This window comes from Chrysemys picta, chromosome 1 (assembly GCF_011386835.1).
Source record: "Chrysemys picta bellii isolate R12L10 chromosome 1, ASM1138683v2, whole genome shotgun sequence".
In the NCBI taxonomy this organism is placed as follows: Eukaryota; Metazoa; Chordata; order Testudines; family Emydidae; genus Chrysemys; species Chrysemys picta.
The window spans coordinates 146,063,250-146,082,802 of record NC_088791.1 but is presented as its reverse complement, the minus strand read 5'-3'; the positions used below and the strand labels follow the sequence as shown (position 1 = coordinate 146,082,802).

Sequence of the window (19,553 nt, the reverse complement as noted above, 5' to 3'; positions counted from 1 at the left end):
GTGAGGTGTTGTGGGAATGTGGTGTGCGGCATGGGGTGCTGCAGAGATGTGGGGATGGAGTGTTGTTGGAGTGGTGTGCATGGCAGTGTGGTGCAGAGCGGTGGGTTGCTGCCCATGTGGGGTAGTATGGGGGAAGGATGCCATGGGATTAAGTGGAACCTGATGAGGTATGGGATGCTAGGTTACATTGTTTAATGCTTAAAAATCACCATTTTTAAGTGCTAAATTTTACCTGCTTTTATTGTGAAGTGGAATGAAGTAGAATCCAAAATGTGTTCATTGTACTGCAGTAAACAGATTATGGTTGTGGTTCAAGTGAAATTTTTCTGTATTTCTGCAGAGGGCGTATGGGGAAATTATTCCAATCTAGGAGGATTCCTCTGTTTCTGTTCCCTACATGCATAACATTTAAACAATAACTAAGAACTGACTTTTCTCCACATGGAGGACACATCATGGCCAGTTCATCTGCTGTTCTAGCACAATGTCAGGTCCTAGATAATTTCTTTTCTTTTCAAACATAAACATCAAAATTTAAGACATAACTGTGTAAAATGACAAGCCCAGGCTTGATTGCATCCTGAACAGACTCCAAACTTGGAAATCATCTGTTAATGGTAGCTAAGAGATGTGGGAATCTTAGTTTTGAAATAGCGGACTTTGAAGAATGTTTAACACTGGAGAGGAAGTGCCTGGCTAAACTGGTTGAGTGGAATGCTACAGCACCAGCAGGACTGCAAATCCACAGCCCAGTGCCTCGGCCTGTTGCTAAGAAAGGAGGATAAGAACACAGCACATGCCCTTTTTCACGTAAAGACATTCTTTATTTGATATTTTTTATATACAATATTACTTTTCATCTGTAAAAAGTACATATGCAGGGTACCAGGTTGGAGGCAGCCAGAAAGTTCCCAAATCAGAAGGTTGTCTCTTGCCCCTCTGTTATTTCAGAGGAAAAATAATCTGTGAACTTTATGCAAAGAAAGTGCGGCAGAACGACAGTACAACTTCCACCGAGAGTGACAGGGATTAAAAACAACAGATTCTGACTGAACCAAGCTATGCAGTCTTCCCTCTAGCTTGTAGTGGTTCCCAACCTTTTGGGCAACTGTAGAGCAGTTGTAGAAACCAGTGCTTGCCCTCCCTTATAGAACGGTGCACACGTTAACCAGTAATGGAGCTCAAGTTGCTCTCAGTATGACAGCCCAATCTGCACTTTTGGTCAAAGTAATATTTCCCAAAACATGGCAAGTGAAGGACTGGTTGAGGGTTATGGCGGGAGTGCAGTCAGACCACTCAATTGTCCTCCAGAGCATCAGCATTTATTTCTTTAAAATAAAGTCAATTTCTGGGTGTTATGCCTGTGGTGAAAACCTTAGAAACATGGAGTAAGGTCTGGTCTATACTAGGAAATTAGGTCAATATAACTACATTGCTCCGGGGTGTGAAAAATCCACACCCCTGAGCGATGCAGTTAATCTGACCTAATCCCTGATGTAGACAGTGCTAGGTCGACAGGAGAATACTCCCGTTGACCCAGCTATCGCCTCTTGGGAAGGTGGAGTAACTACGCCGATGGGAGATAGTGTCTTCACTGATGCGCCACAGTAGTGCAGCTGTAGTGGCTTATGTGTAGACATACCCTAAGTGTAACTAGTGCAGAGATGTCTGCCTGAGTTGGTAGAGAGCATGAAAAGATAGCTCTGAAGTGTGAACTGCCCCATGCATTTCAATGAATGCTAATTCAGATCCCAGTGATGATGCTTTAAATGTCCACATTATTAACCATTTCACTGCTCACCACACTAGGTAGGAAAGCAGAGGAAATATCCTATGATGAAACTCTACACCAGCATTTCCAAAAGAGACAAGGGGGAGGAGCATCTGGGAGCCCAGATGGTGTATAAATTAAGATCTGTAGGCCTTTAACAACACATGGCGGGGCTCCCAGAAGAGTGTGATTGGTTTCATTTTCCACAGCATTCAAAAGTTTGGAAAACACTGGTTCAGAGTGCGCAACCAAGGAATGAGAAGTAGCAGGGGCAGTGCATGGAGGGTTATCATCTTTAAGGTTTGGGGCAGGGGAACCTAAACACCCTGAGCTGACTTGGGAACCACAGAACTTTCTCTGACTTTCCACTGACTTCAGGTTTGTTCTCTGGATCTCCAGAATAGCTACAATTGTATATACAAAAATCTTCAATAAGAGGTTTAAGGAGCATTTTGTGCAGTAAGTGAGCAGCTGGAATGTCATTTTAGCCTTATTCAGTAAATGGAGCAAAGCCAAGAAGGGAACTGTCAGGTGTGCTTGGCACCCACAACTCCAGCTAAGTCACTGGGAATTGCAGATGTTTAGCCTCTCTGAAAATCAGGCCCAAAATGTTAAAAATAATGCCTTTGCTCCTGGTGGATCCTGGCCTACAGAGGCCTGATTGGGATGTGGATTGCACATTCGTACCTTGAGTGCACGCAAACAGAAAATGGACAGTTTGGGGATCTCCAGGGTCTTTCGCAAAGCCAGTCTGCCACAAGAAATGCGTTACCTAGGGAGGTGGTGGAGTCTCCTTCCTTGGAGGTTTTTAAGGCCCGGCTTGACAAAGCCCTGGCTGGGATGATTTAGTTGGGAATTGGTCCTGCTTTGAGCAGGGGGTTGGACTAGATGACCTCTTGAGGTCCCTTCCAACCCTGATATTCTATGATTCTATGATTCAAGTGCACACCTTGTTTTCTGCTTTTGTTTCTTCCTGTAAGAACACAGGGTGCTGTAGAAATTGCCAACCAAGACAGCAGCAACTTGAATGAAAGCCAGAACTATGTGTTTGTTTGGTTAGAAGATATAGCACAAGACTTGGAGACAGCTAACACTAAAATATCACTCTGTTAAAAAAATAAGTATCTATACCTTCAGAAAAGTCTGTAAAACAGCAGCAACAGAATGAAAGTGACAATGTCCTAGTATGCCACATGTACCCAAGAGAAAACAGAGTCTGAGCTCTTGGCTGCAGCTAACTCCATGCTGCTGATCAGTATCCCAGCTCTGAAAAGGGCTGAGAAAAAGCCTACCACCTGAAGTCAGGAAAACAAGATGGATGCTTCAGCATCCATGTCTGGTTATTATGGACATCCTTCTCAGAACTCACGACAGCCAAACTCATTCTGCTCTGGGGGCAGCCCAGAATGTTGCAATGCATGAAGAGTACAGCAATTAGTTCACAAAATGTATTACTCTAGAAGTAGGCAGCACATTAGTAGCTTTGAGGGAGATGGGTGACTGCATTCTAAATTGGGATATGGTAGAAACCAGCAGACCCTGGGATAACTAGATGACAGGAAGCAAATGTCCTTTATTTGGAACCTGTTGCATGTTTACACACAGGAGAAATGGCATTGCTGTACATCTGACTGGAGAAAATTACAATCCCCTTGCCATGAAGTGGCTCATGACCTAAATTCAAATACTTCTTGTGGCAGTGAATTAACCCCAGTGAGACTTACACAGGCAATTAATTTGAGTGGTGGTTCTGTAATTCAAACCAGTGGGATGGGAAAAGAGTAAACATCAGTGAGAGGTTTGATGTTTCTATTTTTGGGACTCTAGAATTTTGTCCTTGACCTTCTTCTGAAGAGACTGGCAGCCATTCCGTGCTTCCACTGGCCAGGAGGAGTATGGGTTGGCTGGGGTAGAGCCTGTTACTAAAGACTCCCTGTTTTTCCTCAGTCCCCCTTCAACACAGAGAGACTTACAGAACTAAGGCAATGAAGTGCAGGTTCAAACTGGGACTGGAAAAACTCAACTCAATATCACAAAATATTAAAATGGAAAAGCACTAGCTCTTCAATTAGTCATTAATTTCTAATTAGAAAATTATATTTTGTGGCAGTAGTAAAAAGAATCAGTTTATTTTAATTTGAAGTAAACAATTACTTGAATCAGAATTATTTACTACATTCATTACTTTGACTTTTTTCAGATTGATTTTTTTTTACTAGTGTTGCAAATTACAGTAATTGAGTAATTAGTACTAAGATAAAAACTCTTGGCATTTGAGTGTTTTTCAAGCTCTCTCTCTTCCTCCTCTGAAACTGAAGTTGCAATCTGGCGACAATCATTTGGATAACATTTGTTCCTAGAGTACACCACATCAGAATTGCCATGACAAGGGGATGATTTTTTAATCTTTAAATTAATGCCAAAGGGTAAAGGAAATTTAGCATTAAGGTGGGATTCTCATCACGGGAGTCAGTGGTTCTACCATTCTCTCTCTCCATGCATGGTTCTTGGTCTGTGCATTAAGGCCACAGGCTTATGTGCTTTGCTGAACTGGGGACTAAAAATGGAAAAACTAAATGCCACTTTAGATATACAAAATGGAGCAGATTGTAGCCAGGTCACTCAGGCCAAGATGAGACACTGCATATTGGGGGGACACAGTGTTCTGCAGGACACTGCTGTGCACCAAAGATGAAGGTGGCCATGGAGTTCATTGTAGCACTCAGTGGGCTGCACTTTCCTGTCTCCATCCCTTCCTGGAGTTCCTGTTGTGGCAATGTTCTTGTTATAGAAAGCTCATTTTCAGGGGCTTAAGCAAAAAAACCCAAACCTCTCTTTAAGCTGACATGAGGGGAATGAAGTACTGAGAGCCCAGAAAGGCTCAAATAATTAAAAATGTCACAGGAATCAAAGACAAAGGTGTTTCGTGGCTGGCTGCCTAGTAATAGTACTTCCCTCTGCAGTGAACTGACATAGCTACAACAGGACTATTGTAAAGGCAGCATGTTCATCCTGCTGGTGTGAAGAGGGCAGAAGCACCTTACGATGATCTACAGCCAGCCCTTTCTCAGCTCGAAGGACGGTCACCCTGGGGAAAGAATCTTCGGAGCTGTGAAGAAGAATAATAAAAAAGGAGGTGAGCAGAATCCTTTTTAGCTCTCAAGGTGCTGGGGCTGGGGGGAGAGATGATTTGCTTTTGAAGATTGAGTTTCTTTAAATAAATATAGCCCACGATGGGGTACTTTGCCCTTTTGTTGTATTTTGAGAAAACAAAATGGAGACGCCTTCAAGATCTCAAATATGTTGGAAATTTGGCGCTGAGGTGTGTGGAAATAAAGGACTTACACGTAATATCCTATTCTACCCACTGAGGCATGGTAGGCAGACCCAAAGGCCAATAGCATGAATCTTATATATGCTTTTAATTGAATAAGCCATCTTCTCTAAGGTTGTTTTATTGCCAACTGACTGGAAAGGAAATGCTTAAAATATGTAACCAACAATCTGATTCCAGTCTATGCATACAATATTGATTTAAGACATTTCTCTAGTAAGCTGTCAGCGAGACAGGATGCCTGGTACAGAGCTGCCCATTTAAGCAGAAAAACTGAAAGAAAGGAAATTTTTAGAAATTAAAGCAGCAAGTGAAACTCACTTTAAACAAACCCTACTGATGTTAACAGGCGTTATTTCTGAGTGCACAGGATTCTATTCTATAGATGAGAAGAGATTCTCAGTAATGGGAGACAAGAGTCAGGACACCTATGCTGTAAGTGAAGACTGAAATGCACTACCCCCTTAACTCATGCTGTTGGGCCTGAACTCAGAACAGTGAGGTTGCTTCAGCCAGCAATGTCCAGAGGAAATCATAGAAGCGTAGCACTGGAAGGGACCTCAAGAGGTCATCTAGTCCAGTCCCCTGCACTCAGGGCAGGACTATGTAATAACTAGACCAAATGTATGCAGGTAACACAGCCTGATTAACTTGAGTTATGTGGTATATTGGTGTGTAACAGATTTTTCCAGAGAGACTCTCATGTTGGCTTTGCATTGGGGCAGTTTATGGCCCAGATAAAACTTGTTTTAATAAACCAAATCTGAGGCAGTTTTGGTCTCTTGCCATACACCTCAAAAAACAAGGCAAGACTTCAGATTTACAAAGCAGGATTTGTGAGCACTGTCCAAATAATAAAAGCGAGAGTCAAGGAAAACCACAGGTTGCATGGACAAATGTAATGCAATGATACAAACTACTATATCTCACCTAAAGAGAACTGTGTCCCAGTGAATGTGATGCAGTCTGCCACATAAACCAGGATGGGCAATTTCTGTTGTTATCTTTGTGGAAGTGGCAGAAAAGGACTGATATAAGGGAGTGTAGCCTTTCCATATGACAGGATTGGTGATCAAGGGAAACACTTAGCTGTGTCTTCTATGCTCTGTGTCCATATCTTGTGTGGTGAACTAACAGCACAGTGCTGCCAGTAAATTACAAAAACAAATGCTTGGTAACTGTTCTCTGGGTGTGATTGTGCTTCACAGGTCTTTGGACTTTGTTATGAAGGGGGTAAATGAAAAGGAGGCACTGGGAATGGCTGCCAGTCTCGGCAAACTGATGCAGATTAGAAAAGTCAGACAGGTACAGAAAAATTTTCAAATCCTGGTGCTGCTGGTGCAGTTACGTTGCTTTTTTGTTGTTGCTTTGCTCATGCCATCATCAAAATAGAAAGAAAAAACAAATGTCTTAGTCTCTGGAATACACCCCATCTGAGTAGGAGACAAGGCCAGCAGCAGCAAACTCCAGCCCCTGGCCAGGAAGCCTGTGGTTCCTTTGGCTGCTGGACTCTATATCTAGTAACAGGCTCCACTCTGCTGTTCGGGTTCAAAGCACACAAGGTCTCTGTCCTGCAAATGCCCCAGTAGCATGTTTTGGTCATGTATAAAAAGGAATTATTTCAGAGTTTACTTATCTACAGGTTGAAGAGCTTTGGGGGCAGAGGTTGTTTCTCACCCTGCGTCTTGACTCAGATTAACCAAATGTCTGTCTCCTCTCCAGCCTAAAGTCTCAAGTGGTCCATGTAAACAAAACACAGCTGAGTGCAGTCTCTCCTCTTCTTCCTGGAGCTGTTTTTATCGATAAGCAGGATTTCCTGAAAGTGTGGTGTTGGCTAAATGTAAAACAGGCAAGGGATGAGCTTCTGTGTTAAAAACCCAGTTGTCTAAAGGCAGGAGGTCATCATTGGAGAAAAGCAGATACAGATACCTGGACATCAAAAGAGAAAAACAGGGATTTAAGGATGGCAAAAGCACAAGGTATGGAGCCTGACACTGGCCCCAGGCTGGCCTGTGCCTGCACCCTCAACAGCCAGTTGCCCCAGACTCCTCCCCGCACCAGCTACTCAAACACCTACCTATCCCTCAGCACCCACCTGCCCCCATGAATCCCCTGCCTCAAGAGCTCCATGCATCAGCAGCTCATGAACTCTAATCTCCTGGAGCCCTAGCAGCCCTCTATCCATCTACCCAGTCAAAGTCCTCCACCCAACTATGTCCCCAGACACCCTTGAGCATCTACCCTGCCAGAGATAAAATGTTTTCTGCATCTTCATGTCTTACCGTCATCAGTGCTCAAGGCAGGCTGTGTTCACTGTGTTACATTTATCCGTATATGCAATAAATGCCATTACAGAATTTGTATGAACTGTCACATGAAGTGGCACAAGAAAACTCATCACTGCCCAATTTCTATATTCACAGACTAATTACAAAGTGCAGCCATTGCGGAGACCCTTTCACATTGTTTGGGAGTTTAAGCCTCACGTTTAGGTCTGGTAAAATGAAACAGAGAGAGCTCCTACAAACCAGAAGAGTTTTTGCTTACAAAGTTATACTTTCAGGTTTTAGCAGCAAGAGACATATCTGAGAAGTAATTAAAATTAATTTTTAATATATTGAAAGCTGGAGCTATTGAGGTGAAAATATGCATACCCTGCAAGAGATCACTTAGGAGCAGGTGAGGCAAGGTGCTCAGCCCAGGAGGATGTGCATATTTCTTTGGGGAGGATAGACTACGTGTGCCACACAGCAAGGAAAGATTCTGGCCAGTCTCTCCTTTTGCTAACTCGGTTTTGCTGCCCCTTTCTCTTAATTGCCATATTGTCCCATTTCCCCAGGTCATCTCCAGAGCAGAGAGAGAATCAGCCTGTTGTGTGTGTTTTCTTCCTCATCGTTAATTTTATTTTACTGATTCATATACACTCGTTTTCTTGATTCTAAGGGCATGTCTATACAGCAAATGAAGGTGTCATTTTAGCACAGGTAGGCATACCTGCACTACCTTTAATCTAGCTAAATGGGGTAACAATAGCAGTGAAGATGTCTCTGCACAGGCTCTGAATGGGCTAGCCTCCCCAGTACAAGCCTGCTGGGACCTCCATACATACTTAGCTTGCTTACCTGCACTGCAAATCACACCTTCATTTGCTGTACAGACAGACCCTAAGAGCTCAAGTCCCCTGAGGAGAGGCAGCAGCTTCAATTAGATCCAACTGGAGGAGCAGTGGTTCCTAGGAAGCTGATTTCATCTGACCCATTTGCCTATGAAGCCAGAGCAGAGGACTAGAGCTGAGCCTTTGGGAGCTGTGTGGAGACAGGCCTGGGCAGAGTGTGGCACAACCTCCAAGGTCAGCTCCAAATGGAAACATCCTCAAGTCTTTGGGGAACTAGAAAAACTTTGAGGCAGTAAAATTCTGTTTTTCTTTATTAATAAATGGTTGGTCATTTTACCTTAGTCACTTACAAAAAAAGTGTGCTAAATGTGGAGTTATTATTTAACATTTATATTGTAGTAGCAACCAGGTGAGGCCCCCATTTTTCTAGTAACTGTACAAACATATAGAAAATTAGTGTCCCACCCCAAAGATAGGTTTCAGAGTAGCAGCTGTGTTAGTCTGTATCCGCAAAAAGAACAGGAGTACTTGTGGCACCTTAGAGACTAACAAATTTATTAGAGCATAACCTTTCATGGGCTACAGCCCACTTCTTCGGATGCACCCCAAAGAGTTTACAGCCCAACAGACAACACACAACAGTGGCTGAGACAAGTACGTAAGGTGAGATGGGAGAGACAGGGTAACACAAATAATAGAATGTGTGCAATTCTCAGGCAATCAGGAGCAGCAATCATAATGCCACCTGCCCATTATCATGGGGGAACTCTATCCAGGGAAAAAGACCTGAGGGGGTGGGGAGTCATGGTAGATAATCTGTTGAAAACGAGCTCCCAGTGAGATGCTGTAGCCAAAAGAGAAAGTTAGGAGGGTGACTTGATGACAGACTATAAGTACCTACATGATGATCAGAAATTTGACAATAGATGGCTTTTCAATCTAGCTGACAAAGGTATAACAAGATCCAATGGCCGGAAGTTGAAGCTAGACAAACTCAAGCTAGAAATAAGGAGCACATTTTTACCAGTGAGGGTAATTAACCACCGGAACAACTTACTAAGAATTCGCCATTAATGGAAATCTTTAAATCAAGACTGGATGTTTTTCTAACAGATCTGCTCTAGTTCAACCTGGAATTAATTCAGGGAAGTTCTATGGCCTGTGTTATACAGGAGGTCAAACTAGATGATCACGATGGTTCCTTCTGCCCTTGGAATCTATGAATCAGATTGTATTTTACTGTGTCCATTATGGAAGAGATGATTTCTGAGGAAGGAGTTGGAGGAGGGTCAGATGGTGGCTTCATGGATTTTGACTGGGAACTTTTCCACATGTAAGGAGCAGCATGAGAGAAAACACAGAAAAGTTTGTCAGAGACATGGGGAATTGGGCTATCAAGGGTGGCATCAATGAGAAAGGCAAGAGCAGGGCTGGCCTTACCATGAGGCGAACTGAGGTGGCCGCCTGAAGTGCCAGTCGGGGGGGGGGGGGGGGGCGCCACTAGGACCCAGAGTGTAGAAAATTGTGTCTGCTGCTGGTGAATATGTATTCTCTCTGCTCTAGATGCACAGAGATGGTGGAGTGCAGTGCTGGAGGAAGGAGGGCACAAGAGACATAACAGGCAGGCAGAAGAAAAGGTGAGAGGGAATAACAGAAAGCAGCAGGAGCTGCAGGGAGAGAGAGGAGGAGGAGCCTCTTATGTACCTCTCTGTTACCCCCAGGAGCCTGGACTGATTAACACCAGCTTCTCAGGGAGTTTCCTGCTGCTTCCCTGAACCCATTTGAGGAGAACAGGCAGTCAACTGAAGTAGTAGGAACCAGTTAGGCCCTTAAGACGCTGATATCTTCCCTCACTCAGGTCCTGCTACCAGCCTGCTTATTTGTCCCCTTCAACTGAGTATTGAGAGCCACTATAGCTGGCACAGAACAGCAGTTATGAGTGAAAGAAGAAAACACCCCTCTGGGGCAGCATTCAGAAAAAGAAAGAAAGCAAAGGAAGCTTTTCTATCTAAGCAGGAAGGAACTTTCCTGAGATACATAGACACAAATGTTCATGGTGAGCCTTCCGGCCCCAGTGAGGATGTGAGTGGTGAGGAGATGCCTGATCTTCCAGTTAGTCAGAGTGCAGGTGACCTGGCAGCTACTGCAGCATCCATATCTCCATCTCAAATGCATATAACCATGCACATTCCTGAAGAAAAAGGTAGATCAGAGAAGAGTGTGGTGGAGGCACAAGAAACAGCTGCTGCTGAGTTTAGTTCTTTAAGTCTAGATGATCCAGGACTGTGGACCCACTTGAGCAGTAGCCTGAGGGACTTCCTTGTACTGCATGGGCCACAGCCAGTGAAAAACTTCATGTTCCCCAAAGACAATGAAAATAGAAGTTTCCATCCAACACATTACTGGTGTGAAATCACCAATGGCGACAAAATGGAGAGGCCATGGCTTATGTACTCCAAACCCCAGAATGCTGCATACTGTTTTTGTTGCAAACTCTTCCAGTCTAATATTCCAGTCACGCTGGGTTTTACAGGAACAAAGGACTGGAAAAATCTGACTAAAAATCTGGCATGCCATGAGAAGGCAGCAAATCACCAGAGAGCATTCCATAGGTGGAAAGAGCTTGAGATGAAACTAAGGTTAAAGGCCACCACAGATGATCAGCATCAAGAGAAGAGTGCATCTTTACTGGCAAAATGTTCTGAAAAGGTTCATTACCATTGTGAGAATGCTTGCTACCCAAAATCTAGCACTGCATGGCACTTCAGATCAGCTGTATGTGCCAAACAATGGAAACTTCCTTAAAATTGTGGAGCTGATGGCTGAGTTTGATGGTGTACTCCAGGAGCATCTAAGAAGAGTCACCACCCAAGAAATGTACACACAACACTACCTTGGAAAAACAATTCAAAATTAGATCATACAGTTATTGGCAACAAAAGTCAAACAGAAGATTGTGGCAGATCTGATGTCAGCAAGATATTACTCTGTTATTCTGGACCGCAAACCAGACATCAGCCATACGGAACAAATGACTTTAATGGTGCATTTGGTAACAACAACAGAAGCTAGTGAAAATGCCCCTGAAATGGTGACTATCAGAGAGCATTTTCTAGAATTTATTGACATTGATGATACTACAGGAGCTGGTATGACAAATGTGCTTCTTAAAAAGCTGGATGATATGGGAATTGCGATAGCGGACATGAGAGGTCAGGGCTACGATAATGGTGCCAACATGAGAGGAAAGAACAAAGGAGTGCAGACACAGATCCGAGAGTTAAACCCTCGAGCTTTTTTTGCCCCATGCAGTTCTCAATCACTGAACTTGGTGGTCAGTGATGCAGCATCAGCTTCTAGTGAGGCTGCTAAATTTTTTAATGTAATTCAAAGCATCTATGTATTTTTCTCTGCATCAACTCATCGATGTCAAATTTTGAAGCAACATCTGGGAACATCCTCTCTCACACTGAAACCACTGAGTGCCACATGATGGGAAAGTCGAGTGGAGGCGATAAAGCCTATCAAACACCAAACTGGGAAGATAGATGATGCCATGGTTGCCATTATGGAGGATAATGCTATGACAGGAACTGTTCGTGGGAGAACAGTGGCAGAGGGAAATGGAATCACCAGAAACATACATAACTTCAAATTTCTGTGTGGCTTTGTGTTGTGGCATGACATACTGTTTGAAATAAATGTTGTAAGCAAGAGACTCCAAGGTGTTGACCTTGATATATCAGGAGCAATTGAACAACTGGACAAAGCGAAGTCATACTTACAGTCTTACCAGTCAGATGAGGGATTTCAAAACGTTCTGAAGAGTGCACAGAAGTTGGCAGAGGAACGTCACACTGAAGCTATTTCCCCACCCATTCAAGAATACAAGAGTCACCAAAGAAGAAGACATTTTGATTACGAGGCACGGGATAATCCCATAAGAGACCCCAAACAACAATTCAAAGTTGAATTCCTTAACCAGGTGCTAGATTGTGCAATACAGTCAGTTGAAGAATGTTTCATGCAGCTCAAGGAACACAGCAGTATATTTGGGATGTTATATGATATTCCAAAACTCCTCACTATACCTGAAGAAGACCTACACCAGCAATGCAGGGCACTAGAGACAGTGTTGACACATGATGACATGCGCGATATTGATGCAAGTGATTTAGGTGATGAACTGAAAGCCGTTTCAAGATACATTTCAGCAGGATCAACTCCAAAGGCTGTTCTGGAATATATGCGCACAAATAAGATGACCACCCTCTTTCCAAATGCTTTTCTTGCTCTGCGCGTACTTCTAACACTTCCTGTAACAGTTGCCAGTGGAGAACGCAGCTTCTCCAAGCCGAAGTTAATAAAAACACATCTACTCTCCACAATGACACAGGAGAGGCTGGTTGGCCTTGCAACCATCTCAATAGAACATGAGCTGGCCCAGAGTATGGACCTTCAGGAAGCAGTTCAAATCTTTGCAACCAAGAAGGCACGGAAAGCACCACTTTGATTATTCAAACAGATAAAAATGCCAGTGTTTACTATGCAGACAAGAAAAGTTACATTTGCTGTTCAGGCGTTTGAAAGTTAAGTGTTACTTAATATTTTTGAACAAGGCATTTTAAGTTGTTAGTTCTCCTTTATTGGGGTAGGTAGCATAGCAGTACCATGAGAGGAGTAGAACAGGAAGAAGGCAGAATTGAGACCTTTCAAAGTTTTGGCCCAAGCGAGGGGACATGAGGGTGTCATTTGAGCTCCCCGCCTCAGGTGCCAAAATGTTGCGGGCTGGCCCTGGGCAAGAGTCAACCTTACTGTAAGATAAAAGGTTGGCTAGGCAGGACAGACCTAGGTTGGGAAATGCTTTGTGAGAATGCAACAAGAAGTTTGGAGTCTGATTGTAGTGGAAGAGGATCAGCCAGAGGAAGGGGTGACAATCAGAGTGACAAGCCAGGAAGATTATTTTAGCAGCAGCATTTGAGGGGATTTGAGGGGAGTGAGGCTACAGACATTAAGGGTAAAGGAGGAGGAGATTGCAGTAGCTGAGATGTGAGATGATCTGAGCTTGGACAAGAGTTTGCGCAGTGTGAGCACAGAAGAGAGATCAGCTTTTAAAGATGTTGTGCAGGAGGGAGCAGCAAGATTTAGACATAGTTTGGACATATGGACCAAAGGAAAGTGTTGAGTCAAAAGATGATACCAAGGCTGAATGACAGGGAGAATGGCGGTACTGTCCAATTCATAGAGAAAGGTTGGGGAGAGCTGTGGAATGGGGAAAAGAGCAAGAGGAGAAGATGGAAGGAAGAGAGCACAAGAGGAAAAATAAAATGTATAGAAGAGGGTAGGCTAGAGCCATAGGAGAGAAGTGACTGGTCATGATAAGTAATCGGTTACATACAACAAGCAGTTACATTGTGAGTAAATGAAACAAGAAATGAAACCTATGATGATTCAGTTCTGGAGTGGATAAATCCAACAGAGAAAAGCAATGGAGGAAGGATTCAATATGTAAATAATCAGTCAGTGACATAGACAGTCAAATAGGGAGTAGTCAGTAGAACCCAGCGCAGAGGGCGCTTGAGCTGCCCAACGAGTACCGCTGAGGGAAAATGTTTCTGACAGCCATGCACTGGGCGCACAGACTTCAATAGTTGACTGGACATGTACAATCACTCGAAGAACAATTAGTTTTTTAAAACAAATATTTAGGATTAATAGTCATTTTGCCATTATTTTTCATAACGGAAAGCTTGTGATTTTTTTCTTCAGCCTTTCTTGACAAAGGAGATGTCTCCATCTCCCATTTTTCTTGACAGGAATGGTTGAAAAAGCACTAATACATTTTTCAGGAATTTTTCAAGTTTTTTTACACTTCAAAGGTTTGAAAAATGTCAAAATTTCATTAACATTTTAATCAAAAAATTCCAACCAGCTCTAAAGCGGTTTGAAAACCCAAAATGTTTGACTAAATATTTTTTGTTAATTTTTCATTGAAAATTGAATTTGACAAAAACTTTTGACAAAAATGCAATATTTAGGACAATTCTACCAACTCTAGTTCTTAATAAAAGTGAGACCAAAGGGCTGCACACAGTTAAGATGTCCTGTTCCCAATTGCATACTGCCTCCAATTGTTACCAACAGGCGTGAAACCAATCTGTCTGGACGGAAGATTATGGTCCCTTCTTGGGAGGTTGAGAGGAGCATTGTGAGGAGCAGATACACTGGGATATTCTTTCTAAGGGCAGTGTGTGGCCTCGATCTCATTGAGAACAACAGAAGTAGCAGCCATTTTTAAAGCTCTCCCTGGAAGTCTATAGAGTAGAACATTATTCTTCAACCTCTGCTGAAGGAGAAATTTCAGTCATGAAGAATAATGGCAAACAATGTCCATTAATCCTAAACATTTTTCAGTGGAGCGTATGCACAAGATTTCAGTGAGTTTTAACTACATAGGAAGTTTGAAGACTCTATACTGTTCGTTTATGACCAAACCAATCAAACCAATTAAGAGATTTAATTTTAAATTCTCTGATATTCATTCTATACTTAACAAGATGACACTTTTTTTTCATAAATATAAAAGATGCTGGCTTTAAGTGCAAAACTCAACTCAATCTTAACTATGGAGTGTTAGCAAAGCCTCCATAATACGTTGTTATCTCTATATAGATTCCTATCATGGCATCCATCACGGCAGTATCTCAGTACCATTGGTGTGTTCTAGTACAGTAGTTGCTAGGTTATTACTTGGGAAAAAAAGGTGGAGGAAGATCCATTACTTGGGACACTTAAAACCAGACTGGATGAAATACTGGAGAACAGACTGCATTACCATCTGGAAGATGGACTAGATGTGCCCTAGTTGAACCATTTCTAGTTAACAAATTTCGACTAAACAAAAATATTTAAAGATCTCTAAAATTTGAAAACATGCTGAATCTGGCTTTGAATTAAAAGTTACCCCACTAAACAAACATTCTGCAGACATAATACAGAAAAAAATATCCAATAACTGTGTGGTGGATTTTTGTACCATGCCATATTTTCCCCTTCACAGTCCCCCAGCTAGGTCATTGCAACATGCAGGCAGAGTAGATTCTGCAAGATAAATGTCCTGGCATTTGGTCCTGTAAAACATGTTGATTCAGTGCAGCTAAAATTAAATGATCTCCTTACGAATGGAATTTGTTTAGAGGCGATAACCTCTCCTTTTCCCTGGCAGTTGTGTTCTGACTAGAGATACAAGAAATCAAAGTGAGGTCTTAAGAACAATAAGCTCACACTTCTGTCATTGGGGGATTTTTGCTATGGTTTCTCTAGACTGGAATGGGAAAACCAGGGAACTCCAAAAAAAAAAATAAAAAAGAGGAAAACACCCTGTGACGGTCTCGAATTTGAAGTGTTAATCCAATCTATTCTTTTAGGCACTGGGTAATCATACAGTACGTGACACTGCCCCAGGCTATTTTATGGGAATATGCATAAAGAGAAGTTTGCTTACTTCAGAGTTTCAGCAAGGAAAAAGCTCTGTTGTACATCGTCATATGCAGGAGATGAGGAATAGACATCCTTGACCCCCGAAAATCCACCACTGACTCGGCAGTACTTGTCAATAGCCTGTAGAGATGACGTAAGAACAGAAGAGGCATATTTTACCTGTACTTTAATATTTGAAAAGATACGACAAAGCAAGGATTGACCAATACTGATCAAAGTACACAGCGACATACTCTGCTAATGGTATTGAGAATTACAGCTGAAATAATGGGGGAAGGACATTCATATCACTGGATTTTGTAGATAGGAGAGCTGGAGGAGTTTTAGAAACTTTGAGATAGTTTGTCATGGGTTCCTGCAGAAGGTTATTAAGAGGGGGCACAAGGGATTGTACGCATCACTGGGGGCTGTCTGCTGACCCGTACAGCCTCCTCCACCTCCCTTTGGACTCCCATGTGATCTCTTCCTTTCCTATTTTAACTGAATTTTGATCCCAGCTGTACTGGTCTGAGCTGTCCCAGCAGGGCTCCTGGCCTTTGAAATGGTGAAATCCAAGTCCCTGAGCACACAAATACAAAGAGGAATCGTAGAATCATAGAATATCAGGATTGGAAGAGACCTCAGGAGATCATCTAGTCCATTCCCCCTGCTCAAAGGAGGACCAACCTAAACTAAGTCATCCCAGCCAGGGCTTTCTGTTTGTTATGCTCAACAGAAGCTGAGAGGAGTTGAAGCAGGGGAACAAATGCAGTGTAGAAACAGATGTCTCTATACACAAAGAAAATGAATTCAGACTGAATGAGCTACTCACAATCTATGCCTCAACCTTGGAGGGCTGTTAACAAAAGAGATTCTCCACTGGAAATGTGTGTTTGTGAATATCTGCAGATGCAATCAGGGAAACTAGCAGGGAAAGTTATGTGGTTTCCCCTAAAACTGTAGGACTATAGGTTAAAATTGTCCATATCTATAACTACAAAATCCAACAGTATCAGTCAGATAGTCAAAGTGTGTGGCTATAATAGTTTAGGACTATTATAAAGAAACTTTAATTCATCCAGACTCTTAACAATGAGAGTAGATGAGAGGGTGGGGAAGGGGAACACCAGGTCTCAGCATGACTGTCCTATCTTTAACATAGTCACCTGGCCACAATGCATGCCAGTGTCTGTACTTTCTTCAGGAAGCACCTCTATTCAAGAGGACAGCAGCCACTGAAGACTTTTAGAGGCTGGACTTGGTCATGCTGGCTGTTCCTGACAGATTTTAATTACCAACAGCTATTATAAATGCTGATAGCAACATAAATACTATAGGTTAAAAACAATACTTCGCTTTTACAAAGTATGTTACAAACATTAGCTAATTAATTCACAAAGGACCACTATGTGGTAGGCATTAAATGGCAAAAAAATAATTAATGAAGAGATAAGGTTGCCCAGTTATAGTTTGTGACTTTCCAGAACATTAAGTTCAGAAAAATCCAGACTTCTGAAAACCAGGTAATACATAGTTAAGGTAAATGCCTACACAAACTTAACTTTGCCTCCTGCAAGTGGACAATAGCCACTGAGAATTATCTGCATGCACTTAGCTGCATTCCCTGTTAGGTGTAGCTGTACTGAATGGCTGGGACAACTTGAAAGAGCAGTTATTGTGATATGAGATCTGGGAATTAATTAGAGGAGAATCACAGAGCTGTGACAGTGATATGCAGAGATCTGGGTCTGAGTCCCCTCATGTGTTATTAAAGGAAGGATGTACATGTGTACCTTGAGGTTCCAGTTGGCATCACTTCAATACATAATTGTATAGGTTGTATCAGACTGGGAAACAAAATGGCAGATGAAATTCAATGTTGATAAATGCAAAATAATGCACATTGGGAAACAATCCCAATTATACATACAAAATGAGGGGGTGTAAATTAGCTATTACCACTCAAGAAAGAGATCTTGGGAGTTACTGTGGATAGTTCCCTGAAAACATCTGCTCAGTGTGCAACGAAAGTCAAAAAAGCAAACAGAATGTTTAGAACCATTAGGAAAGGGATAGATAATAAGACAGAAAATATCATATTGCCTCTATATAAATCCATGGCACGCCCACATCTTGAATACTGTGTGCAGTTCTGGTCATCCCATCTCAAAAAAAAAAATTATAATTGGAAAAAGTACAGAAAAGGGCAACAAAAATGATTAAGGGTATGGAACAGCTACCGTGTGAGGAGAGAGATTAAAAAGACTGGAACTGTTCAGCTTTGAAAAGAGACAACTAAGTGGGGATATGATAGAGGTATATAAAATCATGAATGGTGTGGAGAAAGTGAATAAAGAAGTGTTATTTACCCTTTTACATAACACATGAACTAGGGGTCACCCCATGAAATTAATTGGCAGCAGGTTTAGAACTAAGACAAGGAAGTACTGCTTCACACAACACACAGTCAACCCATGGTACTTATTGCCAGAGAACATTGTGAAGGCCAAAAGTAGAACTGGGTTAAAAAAAGAATGATGTAAATTCCTGGAGGATATATCCATCAATAGCTGTTTCCCAAGATGGCCAGCGACACAACCCCATGCTCTGGGTGTCCCTAAACCTCTGACTGTTAGAAGCTGGGCCTGGACAACAGGGGACGGATCTCTTGATGATTGCCCTGTCCTGTTCACTACCGTTGAAGCATCTGGCACCGGCCACTGTCAGAAGCCAGGATACGGGGCTAGATAAACCATTGGTCTGTCCCAGTATGGCCGTTCTTATGTTCAGTAGTAGGGCACTGCGGTGGTCTTGCCCTGGGTACTGTCAGTGTGAGGTGAGATTTAAAAGGATATGATGACATTAAATTTTAAAAGTGTGGTATTCTGTTGGGGGAGTAGGCTCAGTGTTTGAGCACAGGGCAAATGCAGGCAGTGCCTGTCCACTACAATGAAAAGGCAGAGTATGAGTGTGTGTGTTATGGCGGTTGCAGGGCGTTGCTCCAAAAGGGCAGTTTGAAGGTTGTATGGGTATTTAACTTAACTCTTGTTTCCTGTTTTTCAGAAGTTTGACCTTTGCTGAACTCACCATTCTGCAAGGGCACAAGCTATCACCAGGCAACCTTAACGCTGCATTAACAAAGCCTTTGCCATTTAATTTCTTAGGTTTTTTAAACCAAAAAAGAAATGTTAGTTTGTAGGAGTTAGTGGTCATTTAGACAGGTGTAATTCTCACCTAGGTTTGCAGTTGATATGCTACTGCAGCTAGGTACTAATCAAAAGACCTAGCTTTTATATAGTGCTTTTCATCAGTAGATCTTAAAGAACTTTACAATATTATCCCCACTTTTCATATGGGAAACCAAGGCACAGAGAGATGAAGTGACTTGCCAAGGTCACCCAGCAGGCCAGTGGCAGAGCTAGGAATAGTCCCAGTTCAACAGTCTTTCCACTAGGCCACACAGTTACTATGTGATTCCATTTTGCTATAGTGGAATAGGGATAATGGTCATACTTTGAAATGTTTGCAATGTGTAGTTGCTAAAAGGGCCAGTGAGAGAAATCTTGATGGTCTGTGTTCTAAAACCTTGACAATTTTATTATATAGACAAGGTGAGAGAGGTAATATCTTTTATAGGACCAACTTCTGTTGGTGAGAGAGACAAGAGTTTACAGGTTTAACTGGTATGGGGGTTCTTGAACCCAGATTTTCTGTGTCCAATGCCATTCCCACAGATTGTTCTAAGACGTGGAGCTTGAGCTCACATCCCACAATTTTCTGGTTTTAGTGGAGAACAAAAGCACCTGCTTGGAAAGTATGGTTCATCTAGGCAGAAAAGGCATCTGCTGTGCCCA

At 42.4% G+C, this 19,553-nt stretch overlaps 1 protein-coding gene across 6 annotated transcripts in view; it reads right to left on the bottom strand.

Annotated features, from left to right (window-relative positions):
• Nucleotides 1-802: 802 nt before the first annotated feature.
• Nucleotides 803-19,553, bottom strand: part of MAN1A2 (mannosidase alpha class 1A member 2) — a 300,076-nt gene continuing 281,325 nt past the window's right edge. For 3 of the 6 annotated variants that reach the window (XM_042852063.2, XM_005292739.4, XM_065586306.1), the window contains exons 12-13: nt 15,725-15,840; nt 5,168-7,034 (exon numbers count right to left, since the gene is read on the bottom strand). In XM_042852063.2, coding sequence (XP_042707997.1) covers nt 6,902-7,034; nt 15,725-15,840 — 249 coding nt within the window. In that variant the 3' untranslated portion in view covers nt 5,168-6,901. Of the gene's footprint in view, nt 4,881-5,167; nt 7,035-15,724; nt 15,841-19,553 lie in introns of those variants that run through there. The other 3 variants (XR_255681.4, XR_010599037.1, XM_005292740.4) reach the window with 2 other exon arrangements.